Source organism: Daphnia pulicaria, chromosome 9 (genome assembly GCF_021234035.1).
Source record: "Daphnia pulicaria isolate SC F1-1A chromosome 9, SC_F0-13Bv2, whole genome shotgun sequence".
NCBI lineage: Eukaryota > Metazoa > Arthropoda > Branchiopoda > Diplostraca > Daphniidae > Daphnia > Daphnia pulicaria.
In genome coordinates this window covers 2,249,440-2,264,914 of record NC_060921.1, presented here as the reverse complement: position 1 = coordinate 2,264,914, position 15,475 = coordinate 2,249,440, and the positions used below count along the sequence as shown (strand labels likewise).

Here is a 15,475-nt window from a genome sequence, read left to right as displayed (position 1 = left end):
CAAATCAAATTGAAGCTGAAGTTGTGGTTACTATGAAGTACTCAGGAATTTGTAAACTGGATATGTCAACAACTATCCAATGAATGTCACCTGATGAGACAATCAGACAACAACAGGCACAATATGTAATACAGAGAGATATAACATTAACAACAATCACTCTAGACACATTACATTTAAGGATTTCCTTGTGTATCAAATTATGTTGAATTTGGTTACTACTCTGGGTTACTAACACCATGCTAACACTAGGAAGTAGGAAAATCAAACAGAGAGAACGAACTAAGCAACATTAGATTTGTTCGCCGCGAGTGAACAATACCAATCGCCATCTAGTGTTGAAAATTGCAACACTCTTTTTTGGCCGGATTGCTGCATTGTCAGCTTGACTCGATTGTTGTTGTGATATATTTTTTTTTTTTTTTTAAATCCCCAAAGCATAAGATGTTCAGTAACTCGCTAATGGCCGTAAAAAGACAATAAAATAATCCAACTAATATGAACGGTCTTGACCAGAGCTTGTTTAAAATTAAGGTGCATTACAAATAAGCAGAGAAGTAAAAGCAGCAAGAAAAAAAAACATCGATAGATAGATAGTTAAAAACTCATCGACCGCGATTCGAAAGACGAAAAAGAAAAATAGAAGAAAAAATTAACCAGCTGCAATTTTTCCTCGCACAATTTTCCTCGTGAAGAAAACTCCTTTTCTTTCAGTTTCGCTATTAAAGGCTTAAAGCCCACAACCAAGAAAAATGTGGGATACAATAAAAAAAAATTATGTAGAAATAGATGGTTACCAGTTGAAAAGTAAACAAACAAACAAGGACTTTTCCTTTCGATGCGAAGAAGAAGCGATCATCTACATTTGATTTTTCTTCACTTTTAAATAATTCTTTTTTTTTGTTTAAAAAAAAAGAAAATCGAGGAAAACGATGGCCGTGATTGATCCGTCTAAACCCCAGCGCGCTGAGCTTCTTTCTCTAGCAAGAATATTAAGAAATGGATAAACGACGTTTTAAAAAAATCAAAAAAAGGAAAAATAATAAGGAAGCACCAAAAAAATAAAGAAAAAGAAGAAAATGGGGGATTACAGCCGAAAGTCAACTTTTCAAGCTAAAAATTCGACGGGCTCGACTTCGGCGGTTATGTTGTTAGTACTGGCAATCGAGTTGACGCTGTCGCTGTCAGCGTTGGCTGTGACGTTCGAGATGTCTGGTAAATCACTGGTGGTGCTGGCTAGGGAGGAGGAGGAATCTGTCGCGTCGATATGGAATGCGTACAGGACGGAGCTGTTGAATTTGCTAAAAATAATTCCGGCCGACGCGGATGTCACGGGGAAATCGGCAGCACGGCAGGCCTCGACGACGAGAGGATCGGCATTGTCCGCAAATGTCACCAACAGGCGAATGTTCTCTTTTATATCTTTACCAAAAATAGAAAGAGCAGAGTCGATGATGTATTTCTGGGTGGCGGTTAATCGGCTGTCACCGGAAGCGGCCACAAAACAGGCGGCGTGAATTTCTTCTACTCGACTTTCCTGTTGAGTCAGAAATTGTTGAATGTTGCGCGTGATTTCCTTGTCTCTTTTCACTCCTCTCGTGTTTCCGTAGCCGGGCGTGTCGATGATCGTGATCGAATAAGGAACTGCCATTCCATTACGGTGGCGAATAGTGTAGGATGTTACTGTACTCGTTTGACTATGCGCCTGGTTCCTGGCAGTCGTTTTGTCATCACGCGGACACATTTGAAACGGAACGGATCGTTCCATTTGACGCCGAGGATGTAGTTGACCATTCCGTTTATCAGGGTGCTCTTGCCGCATCCAGTGGCGCCCATCAAGATGATTAATTTGTGATTTTTCATACAGGTTGGCGGAGAACGGACAGGCCTACCGACGTCAAACCACCGGAGATCTTCACTCGCCGACGTGTCCGTAGCGTTCAGCAAATAAACATTAGGTTGTCCTTTCTTGATTAATTCAGCGCACCGGTTTTTCTCATCGGCGAAAAATTCGGCAATTATTTGGTTGTTGAGCTGGTCATCATTTTCAATTTCGTCGGGCGGAGGTGTTTCAGTAGCGCAGTCCATGTCTATGGAAATTTCATGATGGTAGAATTCACGGTGGGAGATTGACATTGTACTGTTCCAGTATTGGACAGATTGATTACCAACGTCGTCAACTGATTCTTCTGTGATGCAGTTCTCATTCTCGTCCAGTTTGTCTCCTATACTACAATGGGCTTGCATGCAGTCGACTAAAGATTCCGATTTCGTATCTTCCTCTTCAACCCGTCGGCCTTCTTCATCCAGTCGTTTTAGTTGATTTGCCTGCTTCATTTTAGGCGATTTCGACGACTGGTAATGAACGACTTCCGTGTCAGCGCTCGACTCCGGCGACGTTAAGATCGAGTTGTTTCTGTTCAAAATACACACAAATTATGTGGGTTAAAAATTTTGCAAAATCTCCGCAAAATCTAAAAGTTGTTGTAAGTGTTATACCTTTGCTCAGTAGACAAAATCATGTCAGCCCTCGACTCAGACGGAGTTGCAATAGATACAATGTGCTTCAGTTTGATCGAGACGTCTCTGTTTAAAATGCCGGCAAATTAAGACTAGGTTACAAAAAATGCGAGAAAACTAAAAAAGTTAATCATGGTTGTAAGTGTCACACCTTTGCTCCATTGGTTGGCAAAGTCCGGAAGAAGAATTCATTTCAGATCCTGAAAATGATCTACTTTTTTGCATAATTCCAGTTCCTGAAACACAAAATTATATAATTAGAGCAATTATTAGGGAATTGAACATTATTGGGGTTACCTCGCTGTTGTTTCCTCGGGGAATCATTTTCTTTCAATTTTCTGCCCAAGTAGCCCCAACAAATCATTAAACTGGCAAAAAACGCTTTGGAAACAAGGAAGCATTTCAAAGCAGTCACACATGTTCTTACTTTCATTTGATATCCATTCAAACATGACTATATGCGCATCACATTTAAACTTGAAATCGTTCTCCATATCTAATCGAAGTCGAGCTACCATTTGTTCCGGGATATTTCGTAAAGTGATTTCGATGGGTCTCCAGTGACTGTCTTCCTTATCAAAACTCATCGCATCTATGAGATATTGAATGGATTTCCGGAAAAATCCCTCTAGTTCATTACCAGGATCGAGGCTGCTGAGGATTTGACATTGAACCTTGTCGAATGCTGCAGGTAAACCTGGATCAATGGAATTCCCACCAAAGACTTGATTGAAGTATTCTTTGGCTGCCAAGTATAGGTTTATTTCCGCGTTCTCCTTCGTTTCGTGCTGGCGATCGATGGTTCTTTGTAGGGAACAGAAAAATTCGGCCCCGTAAACAACCTGCTCCACCAAATGAGTTGCTACACCACCACTTTGGATCTGGTATTCGTTGAGTTTCCAGTCGATGAATTTTGGACGAAGAACTTCGATTCGTTGGTGGACTCGGAAGAAGAAAATGACTCGAGCTACACTGATGTCTTCTTTTGGTTGGCTTGATTCCAGAAAATTGCCGAACCATAGTTGACTCAAGTCCACAGATTTTTTCTTAATGCTGTTGTGCAGGTGTGAATTGATGCCTAGGGCTTCGTACTTCAAATGGGGCAGTTGATGCAGATAAAACCACTCTATTTCGGGTGTCAATTTCTTGGTGATTGATATGGATTCCTGGGGAACTCTGACATTGCCTGTTCAAAATTGAACAACAAATTTTGTTAATTGTGAATATATGTAGGCAATGTAGCTAAATATACACACACATATGACGACTTACTAGTGCAAGCAATGTAATACTGTAATTTAGGTTCGAATAAGATAAGTCAAACAATAAATATAAAGACAAGCAGACAGAATAAGATCAGCTGAACACTACTAGATGAAAAATAAGACTTAAATTTTACGTGAACTTACAAATAGATATGGCGTCGGAATAGTAGTTGTAAAGGTTTCCGACTTGCACGTCGCGTCCAAGTGCAGATAACCGAATTTGATGGGAACCCATGGTCCATGGACACAGAACGCTGTGACTGTGAATAAATTTCGACTCAACTGGACACCAACAACATGCGAGGAATGGCGATAAGAATAAGCAAATAAGCGTTGCCAACTATCAAACAACTAAAGTAACATTATTTTTTAAATTGAACAAATTTTTACACAACTTTGTTATTTTTACAACTGCAATTATTTTTAGAATTAGAAATTTTTCATGCTTTACATGACGCAACAGGCACTTGCTAGTGGCCAGTCAATAAAAAATTGATTTGGCTATCATAACAATGGTGTGTCATAACTCATCAATATTCAATAACAATAAGAACGTCGGCTGCACTGATCCCGCCCTTGTATTTTTGAGTTTTGAGTTGACTGAGACTGCAGATGTCAAACGTGAGTAAGTGAGAATTTCATATATCAGTAAGACTCTTCTCTGAGAAGTCAAGTGAAGTATAGAATAGACGACGTGATAGGAATTGTGACAATTTACAAAAGGTTATTAATTGTCCATTTTGGTTAAAATAGCTGCCTGTTTTTCTTATAAAAAATGGAGGCCCTGTGTAAGTAATTTAAATTGTATAATTTTGGTAGGTGATTAGCCTGCCAGCCAACTGTTGTAAAATAAGACCAACAGTTGTAATATATATAAACTTGTAATAAACTGCATTTGCAATCATGAAGTATTTACAATAACTCATTGCCCATTTGGTGAACATTTACAGAGGATGGAAAATCTCATTTTGATATAATTTAATAACCTCTGGAACTAACAAAAAACTAATCAATTTTGTAACTTTATTTGAAGATTCTTTTCCGTTTGTTCCGACTTCCGATACGGAAGGTTCCGCTCCGATTTGCGATGCGATGGTTTAAGACATTTTTACTGACCAAGACATTAATTTACTGAGATTTATGAAAATAATAAAGACAATATAAACGCCAAGCAATTGTACCAGACTAGTTAGATGTCGGCCAAGTTGAAGAATACCATCTCACTCGTTAAAATCTCGTGAACGAAGAACGACGCAAAACTCCACGGCGGCGTAAAATCACTGACGAGGGCAGAATTCACGGTGGGAGGTTGACGTTGTACTTTTCAAGTATTGGACAGATTGATTACCATAGTCGTCAACTGATTCTTCTGTGATGCAGTTCTCATTCTCGTCCAGTTTGTCTCCTATACTGCAATGGGCTTGCATGCAGTCGACTAAAGATTCCGATTTCGTATCTTCCTCTTCAACCCGTCGGCCTTCTTCATCCAGTCGTTTTAGTTGATTTGCCTGCTTCATTTTAGGCGATTTCGACGACTGGTAATGAACGACTTTCGTGTCAGCGCTCGACTCCGGCGACGTTAAGATCGAGTTGTTTCTGTTCAAAATACACACAGACAAGTTATACAGGATAAAATATGCAAAATCTAAAACTTAATCATGTTCATACCTTTGCTCCATGGATAGACAAACTCCGGTAGAAAGATTTACTTCAGCACCTGAAAATGATCTACTTTCTTGCTTAATTCCAGTTCCTGAAACACAAAATTATACAATTTTAGCAATGATTAGGGAATTGAAAATTATTGGGGTTACCTTGTTGTTGTTTCATCGGAGAATCGTTTTCTTTCATGAAGTCTCCAAAAGTCGTTACTGTACCGTCGGTTAAATGCGGATATTCAGAAGTTATTCCAATATAGTAGCGATGTCGCAGCTCCTCTTGATCCAGCAAAGAATTCGATTGCGCTTCTGCGGAAAATTGTTGTAACTCTTCTCTAATTTTTTCGAGTTGCCTCTTGTCACCCAAAAGTATCGGAAGGACCGGAAGAGGGGCAGTTATTGCAGAAGGATTACCAATATATGCATAAATGGACTCAATTAGCGGACTTGGATAGAATTCGGCTCTCAACACAAATACTTTGGCTCGATTTAGTTTGTTGGTTGCCGTAAGCATCTCAATCTTTGCCAAATCCAAAATTTTCAATTGGGTGCCTTCGATTAGCCAAAAAATCTTGTCCATGTCAGAACGTAGGTGAAACATCCAATACAACGTATCACGGAGTAAGTTGGAGATTTGTCTTTCTTCAAGGTTTCGTTCGGGATTAGTCGTCGTTTTTAATGTCTCGTGAAATCTCTGAATTTTCTGCTTAAGTGGTCCTAGCAACCAAGAGAACTGGGATATAACAATGTGGAGTTGAGGAAATATTTTAAAATGATTAAGGGGATCATTAAATTCAGCAACTCCAAAATCCATAATCCGATCAAACGTGGCTTGACGCATATTGCATCTTTTGATGACATCATTCTTCATTTCGTACCGACGTCGAGCTTCCATTTGTTCCGGGATATTTCGTAAAGTAATTTCAACCGGTCTCCAGTGACTGTCGTCATTATCAAAACTCATCGCATCCTTGAGATGTTGAATGGATTTCTGGAAAGATCCCTCTAGTTCATTACCAGGATCAAGGCTGCTGAGGATTTGACATTGGACATTGTCTAATGCTGCAGGTAAATCTGGACTATCGTTATTAAGACCAAATACTTGATTGAAGTATTCTTCGGCTGCCAAGTATAGGTTTATTTCCGCTTTCTCCTTCGTTTCGTGCTGGCGATCGATGGTTCTTTGCAGCGAACAAATAAATTCGGCTCCGTAAATAACCTGCTCGACCAAATGAGTTACTTGACCGTAAGTTGCGATCTGGTATTCGTTGAGTTTCGAGTCGATGAATTTTGGACAAAGAGCTTCGATTTGTCGGCAGGCTCGGAAAACGAAAGTGACTTGAGCTCCATTGTTGTCTTCTACTTCTGCTGCTGCTTGGCTTGATTCCAGAAAATCAGCGAACCAAAGTTGGCTCAAGTCCACAAATTTGTTATCAATGCTGATGCGCAGGTGCGTATTGATGCATAAGGCTTCGTAGAGTTCGTCCTTCAAATGGCTGGATTGAGGCAGATGAAACCACTTAGCTGTTTCAGGTAATATCTTGTTGATTGATATGGATTCCTGGGGCACTATGACTCTGCCTGTTGAAAATCGACACAACAAACGATTGTCAACGAAATATGTGGCTACATACACACACAACTATTGTATATAAGCGATGTAAATGATTTGCTTAAGATAAGTCATGTAATAAATAAAAACAACTAAACAAGCAGACGATAAAAATATCAGTACTTGATGAAAAATAAACACTTTACGTAGGTGAACTTACAACCCAATATGCTGTCGGAATAATAGTTGTAAAAATTTCCAACTTTCACGCTGCGCCCGCTGCGCCCAAGCGCGGTTACCCGAATTTGATGGGAATCCATCGATACACAACTGACAACACCCGGTGAATAAATTTCGACTCAACTGGACTGGACCCAACAACATGAGGAATTGCGATAGTTAATTTTAGTTGTGCATTTGAGCGGGCAAATTAGACAATGGATGTGTGGAATAAGCAAATAAGCGTTGCCAACTAAATATCAGACAACTAAGCCGTAACATTTAAATTTTGAAAGTCGACAAATTTTACACAACTTTATTATTCTTTACAATTTACAATTTTGTTTTTAAAATTTGTTGTGCTTCACAATCACAATATGACGCAACGGCTAACTTGGTACTTGCTTGTGTGTCAAACTGTCAATAATGAATTTTGCCATCATGACTCATCAAGAAGAACGACAGAACGTCGACTGCACTGATTGTGATTTCCCGCACTTGGCACTTGTATTTTTGACATATACGATCGTGTATGCTGCTACTGCTGTCAAACGAGAATTCGAGTGAAGTTCTTATATAGAAATTGCGACAATTTAAAAGAGGTAATTGCCCATTTTGATTGAAAATCTGCCTACTTTTTTGCAAATAATTGAGGATGTAAGATGTAAGAAATATCAATTGTAGCCTATAATTGTATAATTTTGGTAGGTGATAAGCCAGCAAACACTGTTTATCATCTAAACGGAAAAAGAAGCCGATTGAACAGAAATGGAAGATAACTTTACCAAGATGGCCGCGATGGGACGTCGTTTTCAAATGGGAGATCTGTATGATTATCACACACTGATAACATTCTCACAAGTAAATTATAATTTCTTGTCATCTTTATAGATTTTCTTTTCGGAATTTCAAAAAAACACACTGCTTAGTTTAGTTTAGAATTCATGATACAAGCAATGATTAAGAAAGTGTTTTCTCATTTGCTTAAATTCATATTGTTAGGAATATTCCATTCCAACAGACGACGACGAGATCAGGACGCCGCACAACAACACCGGCGCACCTACGCGACTATTGCCTTGGGGGCCCCCGATAGGTGGCCCCAAATTCAGTCGTTGTTACCCTACCCCCTATTGTTTATTTCCCCCCAATTCTCTGTACAATAATCAGTGTGTTAAAATAGACGAGAGGTAAAGGACACGGTTTCTGTTCGTGTCTAATTTATTCAACCTGAAACTGTAAGTAAACGGCCCGACACGCCGAAAATCCCTTTTACATTTTCTACACATATACCGAGTAACTTAACTCTTTCAATCTTCCCTGCATTTAAAAATGTTTTCTTACTTGTATTTTTAGTGCAGAATATAATATGCAGATGCATTTGTATTTTAGATTGTCGACTGTGGTGAGATTCATCCAAATTCGCGAATGCCACTGATGCCACTACCGGCTTCAAAATAAACTTGATTCGTCCCGATTCAAATTTTAGCAACAAGTGGCAGCACATGGGTCTTGACGACCATCTTCAGGCCAGCATCGTGACTGGTCTCATCAACAAATTCAGCGGAGCCAGCAACTACCTGAACGATCCATCGAGCCCGTCACAAGTCACCCAAACTCTTGTGTGTCGCACAAAGTCCAGGAAGGAGCGTCTGGATGTGCAAACTCTTCTCCAACAGATGAGCCCTTTACGTCTGCCTGACAGCATGGATGCCGAAATGGAGTTGCCAAAAGCCACCCATGTCGTCGTAGGGATCGTCTACGGAGCTGAAGCTTATTGCGTCCTGAGCCAGGATCTTGGCATCAGCCACGAAGCCGACGAAGAAGCTCACGAGGAAGCCGAAGAAAATTTAAGAAAAATGGCAACCAAACTGGAAAACGCATTAGGCGACATCGACTTTGACGCCCAGTTACCTGATTTCAAGGAGCAGTTCACCAAGGAAGAAAAAGCCCAGCTCACTCGTTGGAAATGTCGGTTTTACTCCGACCTCCAATCTTCAGCTGTTCGAGAGTGTAACGTCATCAAAGTCTACACTTATTGCCTGAAAATGATACGACAAATCAAAGAAGATGTAGAAAACAAGAGGAAAGCTATCTCAATCACAGTCCTGCTCTGCCCGGTGAAATTCATTTTGAAACTTTCCGATGAAAGATTACGGCGGGCATTTGGATTCAGCGATGTCGACTCCGAAGTGACAGCTCGAATGTGCCGGAACTGGTTTCAATTGGAAGAAATCCGGAACAAAGCGGAAGCCATTCGAGCCTCATCTTCTGCCAAGAAAATCAACCGAGCATCGCTGAAATCTTTCTTTGACGTTTTGAATGACTACAAACATCTCCTGAGAGAAAGTCTGAAGAATGGCGTCATTAGGTCCAGGGAAAGTGACGATGGTGATGACGACGAAGTCGAAAGAGTCAACAGCATTGCCGAGAGTCACGGACTGTTCAAACCAATTCGACTGGAACGTTGGCTCCGCTTCAAAGTTTCAGAGTCGGAGGTGGTCGGTAAAATATCCGGCATCAACGGAATTTTATTTTTATCTGGGAAGCAACAACTGGAAAAGAAACTGGCCGATTCGTTTGAAAAGAAATACGCTTTGATGCTGACTATTCCGTCGCTGGATGAAAAAGCCATCGAGATCCTAGAAGAGATGAAGGACTATTGTTTAAATTATCAAAAATTGGTGGCATTCGAGGATGACAAAGGATGATGAAGATGATCAAGCTGAAAAAGAGAGACTTCCGTGGCACATGGGTCCACGTAGGACAAAACAGGTGATGGACAAGATCCGGCAATTTGCCAATCACGTCGAGAAAAACAAACATTTGGAGAATCAAGTCCAGTTTTACATCACTTCCGGAGGACCAGGTCAAGATGGCTGTCGTTATTCCGTCTACGAAGCTGATAATCTACTCAAGGACAACCTGGACCAGCTGCCCGTCCCCCCGACTGATTTGAAAATTCGCCTCGGTCCCGCTAAACCCAATAAGAAGACTACGCCATCCATTATTGTGTCGTGGGACTATGAAGATTTGGGTTATCCGTGTCCACTTTTGCGTCGAGTTTCGACCGATGAACAGTTCCGACCCTTGGAGTCAACAGAAGACGGCCAAGTCCGGAGAGAACCAAATGATATCCTCAACTACAACAGTGGAGGACCAGAGCTGGAAATTCGAGTGACCGCCGATACCTGCACAGGACGCAGTGAGTTCAGCGACGTCGTTGACACCGAGACTGCACTGGGCGTTATTCATCTTAGCGATTCCGACGAGGAACAGCCGCCAGGGGGCATCAGCATCCGCTGAGCCCTCCCAACGGGCGAAGAAACTTCTGTTGCAGCCCCCCCCACTGGATTAGAAGTGGATTTGGTTACAAAGAGTACTTGTGAGCTGTCCTGGAGAGCTCCTTTTCATGCCGGAAGCTTTTCTTATCGCGTTTGTTTTTGGCGAGACGGCCAAACCCCTTCGTCTGCTCGCGAAGTGGACGTCAGAGAAACCAGATGCCGTTTGCAAGAACTCCAGCCCAACACGACTTATTTTGTCAGCGTTGTAGCCGTTGACGGGCAGGATGAAAGTGGACAAAGTGCAAGCGTCCGATTCACAACGGAAGTCAATGAGATCCGTTTTGCCGAAACGATCGTGAAGAAATGCAAGAAAATTGTCAACCGCAACGGGATGGATGTATTTGCTGTTCCGCTTACCAAGTTATCCGGGCCAGCAGCAACAGCCGATCGCTTCGCCTTCGGTAGAGCTGATGCCCTGCACAAAGGGAAGATGCAGCATCGCACCATTTTGGTGATGGGCGCAACCGGTTGCGGCAAGACGACGCTCATTAATGGTATGATTAATTTCATTTTCGACGTCCAATGGGAGGATACCTTCCGCTTCCAGCTGATTGAAGAGCAGACGGCCGGCCGCTCCCAAGTTGACAGTCAGACCAGCCGCATCACAGCCTACGACATCCATCACGCGGAATCCTTCCGCGTCCCTTATTCGCTGACTATTGTCGACACGCCCGGCTACGGTGACATTAAAGGGCTCGAAAGGGACCAAGAAATCACCGAAATGGTCCGTAAATTTTTCGAAGAAAGGGGCGGAATTCAAAAGCTGGACGTGGTTGGTTTCGTGGCGCAAGCCTGTTTGCCACGGTTGACGCCCACTCAGATTTATATTTTTGATTCGGTGCTTTCCATCTTCGGTAACGATATCAAGGAAAACATTAATTTCTTATTGACGTCCGCCGACAACCAAGTGTGCCGCCCATCTTGAGTGCCATCACCGAGGCTGATCTTCCCTGTCCGACGGATGACAACACTGGCAGGCCGCTTCATCACAAATTTAATAATTCCGGTTTCTTTTGTTCCAGCCGCGAGTCCGGACGCGGTCCAAACAGCAACACAGTCGACAAATTTAACAGATTCTTCTGGCAGATGGGCATGAACAATTTCCAGCTTTTCTTTATCGGCCTGGGGAGAAAATAAAAACCAAATCTCTTTCTCTAACGAAACAAGTTTTAGACGAGCGGAAAAGACTGGAAGCCACAGTGGACGGACTCCAACCGCTCATCAAAATCTGCTTGTCCAAGATGGAAGAAATGCGGAAGACGAAGCAAATGATCTCGAATTGTCAGGCACAGATAGACGCAAATGAAAATGTCGAGTTAGTTGTGGAAGTAACGGTGCCCAAGAAAGTGGACATTCCAGCCGGTCTATATTTAACCAATTGCAACAAATGTTACGTCACTTGCCATTATCCTTGTATGATCCCGAATGACGACGGCAAAGTCAGTTGCTGGGTCATGGATCATGATATGCCTAGATCAATTCGCAGTTGCCGCGTTTGTCCGGAGAATTGCATCTGGAACATGCACCGCCAACCAGCCGTATAAGTGGGAATATGTCAGCGAGCAGCAGGCCACTTCATCCGACGCCATCAGGCAGAAATACGAGGCGGAATTGAAGAGGAAATTGACGGCTCACGAACTGATCCAGATCCTGAAGAAGGATCTCGACGACAACGAAAAGGCCCTGCTGGAGCATATCAATACGGTTTCACGCTGCATCCGGCGGCTGGACGAGATCGCCTTGCGTCCAAATCCGTTCTCGACTCCACAGTACATTGACCTCATCATCGACGCCGAGCAACAGGAGAAGCGTCTCGGCTTCAAGGAGCGGATTGAAAGTTTGAAGAAACTGCGCCAAATGGCTGACATTACCAGTAAAATCAAGAATAAGGAGTCGCTGTTTAGCGAAGATGGAAAGGATGGTGGTGAAAACCTGGCGGGCGATGATGACGAAGGCGACGGCCTGTTGTCGCCGATTGCTGAAGACCCTGAAGTTGGTGCGACATCCGGTAACATGATTGGATGGCGCGATGAAGATTAAGTGGCATATTGTACATTGCTGGAGAAATTTTGGTGAAATGTTATTATTGCTTGTTGTTTTGCGTTCACAGATTATCTCGAATTGTTTCACGAGGTTATTATGTAAAGGTTGAAAAGAGAATTGCCATATAAAAAAAAACAGATAAGAGATTAAATATGAAATGTTGAAAAATACAGCTATTTATGCATATTATGTAATTTTGTTTGCTTATCAAATTGAGTCTTAAAAATTAATCTCTCATCGATATTGTCATAAAATTATATCACTACGATGAATTACGATGAAGTGATGAACTATTGCCTGTAGGCACTGTAGGCGTCGACTCTGAGCAGGAGGAAAAGATGCTGAGATTAAAATTAGATGCACTCAAGAAATCTTTAAATGATGATTAAATGAGTCTAATTTGCTCTCCTTTGAAAACGATTTGATATTTTTCGGGTCTTTGCGATTGGGTCTTCATTAAAATTCTTCTCTCTATTTTTCCTTAAATGATGTGTCCTACTTCAGCTGTCAACTGTCAAAAGCCTGTCAGTCAGCTGGGAGCTTGGGACAATCGTCTCGTCTGCATGAAGCACTGGTATCATCTAGCGGTTGTTTTTAACAATTCAGACGATTGCCCAGTCTGCCGCTAGATGGTGTTGATATTGTTTTTAAAATGGCGAAATGTGTGAAGAGTTTTTTCATCATCTGTTTTCGAATTTTCCTGTTTTACTGCCCAAAATCAACCAATTATTTACATGTAAGCTTATTGTGATTATTCTAACTACATAGTAGAAAATTTTCTATCACTTACTGTGTACTTGACCAATTGACTAATTGTGTATTGTACTTGAAATTCTAGAAAATGTATACCTGCCGTCTAGCCATCAGATTAAATTTGGACTCCATTTAAAAAACCAATTGCTCAACCCTTCTGTGACTCACACGCTCAGCTTCATCTGCATCATCCTCTCACATCTTAGACAAAACTGCAAGCTGTTATGCCCAAAAGTTGTGGCATTGCATATACAGTTACAGGTAAGCATAACCTTCCGAATTTACTACCTCATCATCCATCAATGCAATAAAATAATCTCAAAATTCACACCCGTTTGGGTAACAGGTTCCTTCTTGCCTGAAAGATGTTTACACCTTTAAACACTTTTGGTGGGGTTGTTGCGTCATGAAATTGTATTGACTGCCATTCCCTGCATCTCCCACTTCATAGCTACAAAAAACAAGCCTACAAAATTTTGAGATAAAGATGTGCTTCTATGTTCTTGATTTATCATGTAATTAACTTTGGATTCCACCTTGGTCGTGGGTATTTATGGGCCTCACTGCAATGTTAAAACCTTTTTCTGTTCTTTGCTTTAGGAATTCATAGGTTGTGTGGTATGCCATTGGATCAATTGGATTTCGCGAGTCAGCCGCCGATGTCAATCTACAACGCAGTTTCTTTATTGGAATTGTGTGGTCCTGGCACAGAGATCCTTGATGCTGGCCTTTGTCCATTACAGAAGAGTGACTTCTACCAACTCTCTGCTCCATCCTTATCTTCGCTACCCACACTCATCTAGCTTCTTTGCTTATTATGCTGCTAAACAATTTATCGTACTTCACTACCGAGTTAGACCAGTCGCTTCAGTCCGCCTGTCACTCTCCACCGAATTATGCCCAGGTACCCGACAATTGGCTTATTTTCTTAGATTATCTACTAGCGATCTACTTCCGTTAAAGTACTCTATGTCTATTCCAAAATCAGGCGCGTAAAGTATTATTAGACGTTTCTTTTTTCTAACGCTAGATGGCTTTTCGATAAATGTTCAGCTGTCAAAACAGTCAGCTTTCGTTACTTTGCACATCTCTTTAAACATTTATCGGCAGTTATTGTGTGGAAATTTTTAGTGGTAACTGACGATATCTATTCCGTCAACAAAGCTCACTTGTTAAATTATCGATTTTTGCTTTTTTTTTCTACTTCCGGTTTTCTCATTTAAGTCCGTAGTTCAGGAATTATTCATTCGACGCACAAACAAACCACAAATTCGTGATCCTCGTTAAATTTGTGGTAAAGCTCATGTTTTTATTTTTACGTACGCGTACTTCCGGTTTCGAAAATTTTCCTGAACTATAGTTCAGGAAAATTCTCGATTTTGGCCAAATTTTGGATTTCGTTTAAATCACACCTATTCGACCCCAAATTTCATGGAGATCACGAATATGTTGTTTAATTTGACGACAGCTCAAAGGTTAAGGCGCTGTGGTTACTTCCGGTATACTTCCGGAATTTTTTTTTTTACTAGCAAGTTAGCTTTGTTATTTGTACAGTTCTCAATATTGTTAGGTAGATTTTTAAGCAATTTAAAGCGGGCCTTTTAAGTTTTTAGCAAAAAAACAGACCAATGTACCTATATGTACTATGTGACTATTATGTAACTTTTTTTTGGCATGTCACTAAGAATTTTGTTGTCTATTATTCAGGTAATGCAGATGAGATATCAAGAAGATGGAATTCCGAGACTCGTCATCAACGTGGATCATCGCGACCGGCACCAAGATTCGTCATCAACGCTGATCATCGTATTGTTGGTATTGTTTCGTTATGTGTTAGTTAAGCCGTTGGCTGCCACGCCTTTGTTCTCCCCTAGCTCCTTAGCACGGGCCTCCTAGAGGCCTCCTAAAGCCGTGCATTCCATCCTCCCTTGTCACCGTGTCAGCCCGGACTTGTCAGCAATGGCAAGTCCCACCTTGGTCATGGATCCTTCAGACATGGCGCGTAGAGAGTAGAAAACAACCGGGTTGTACGGTGTGGCAGCTAACGGGTTAGCTAATTGTGTGTGTGTATATGTGTATGTATTTATATTATGTTTGTAAAAAGTGGAGGAATTGTGGGTG

General features: G+C 41.5%; 3 protein-coding genes and 1 long non-coding RNA gene across 6 annotated transcripts; 3 read left to right on the top strand and 1 right to left on the bottom strand.

Moving 5' to 3' along the window:
• Positions 1-501: 501 nt before the first annotated feature.
• LOC124312878 lies at positions 502-7,426 on the bottom strand. Of its 3 annotated transcripts, XM_046777418.1 has the most exons (5): positions 7,222-7,420; positions 5,600-7,038; positions 5,454-5,538; positions 5,192-5,381; positions 4,655-5,048 (listed from the first exon to the last, which is right to left on the bottom strand). In XM_046777418.1, the coding sequence occupies exons 1-5, from the start codon at positions 7,377-7,379 to the stop codon at positions 5,013-5,015; spliced, it is 1,908 nt and encodes a 635-aa protein (XP_046633374.1). In that variant the 5' UTR covers positions 7,380-7,420; the 3' UTR covers positions 4,655-5,012. The 3 variants fall into 3 exon arrangements, with proteins under 3 accessions (XP_046633372.1, XP_046633373.1, XP_046633374.1); XM_046777416.1 differs by lacking the exons at positions 4,655-5,048; positions 5,192-5,381 and adding an exon at positions 502-2,416 and having other exon boundaries at positions 7,222-7,426; XM_046777417.1 differs by lacking the exons at positions 4,655-5,048; positions 5,192-5,381 and adding an exon at positions 502-2,416 and having other exon boundaries at positions 5,600-7,024; positions 7,216-7,413.
• Positions 7,427-7,517: 91 nt separating this feature from the next.
• Positions 7,518-10,479, top strand: LOC124313136 (verrucotoxin subunit beta-like). The gene is made up of 3 exons (XM_046777881.1): positions 7,518-7,816; positions 7,923-8,075; positions 8,607-10,479. Exon 3 carries the CDS (start codon positions 8,720-8,722, stop codon positions 9,923-9,925), a length of 1,206 nt encoding a protein of 401 aa, XP_046633837.1. The 5' UTR covers positions 7,518-7,816; positions 7,923-8,075; positions 8,607-8,719; the 3' UTR covers positions 9,926-10,479.
• A 410-nt stretch (positions 10,480-10,889) lies between these two features.
• Positions 10,890-11,483, top strand: LOC124313771 (septin-1-like). The gene has a single exon (XM_046778581.1). The coding sequence runs from the start codon at positions 10,890-10,892 to the stop codon at positions 11,481-11,483; it is 594 nt and encodes a 197-aa protein (XP_046634537.1).
• A 1,811-nt stretch (positions 11,484-13,294) lies between these two features.
• LOC124313623 lies at positions 13,295-15,475 on the top strand. Its single transcript, XR_006910903.1, has 5 exons — positions 13,295-13,337; positions 13,440-13,615; positions 13,701-13,869; positions 13,955-14,258; positions 15,062-15,475. It is a non-coding gene; the product is annotated as an uncharacterized LOC124313623 (long non-coding RNA).

Excerpts from the sequence above, each read along its gene's own strand:
- LOC124312878 (XM_046777416.1), bottom strand. The coding sequence starts at position 7,379 with ATGTTGTTGGGTCCAGTCCAGTTGAGTCGAAATTTATTCACCGGGTGT. Across the intron at positions 7,039-7,221 it reads CTATTATTCCGACAGCATAT|TCGATTTTCAACAGGCAGAG; the intron begins TGGGTTGTAAGT and ends TCGTTTGTTGTG. Across the intron at positions 2,417-5,453 it reads TGTCTATCCATGGAGCAAAG|AAACAACTCGATCTTAACGT; the intron begins GTATGAACATGA and ends TATTTTGAACAG.
- LOC124313771 (XM_046778581.1), top strand. The coding sequence starts at position 10,890 with ATGGATGTATTTGCTGTTCCGCTTACCAAGTTATCCGGGCCAGCAGCA.
- LOC124313136 (XM_046777881.1), top strand. The coding sequence starts at position 8,720 with ATGGGTCTTGACGACCATCTTCAGGCCAGCATCGTGACTGGTCTCATC.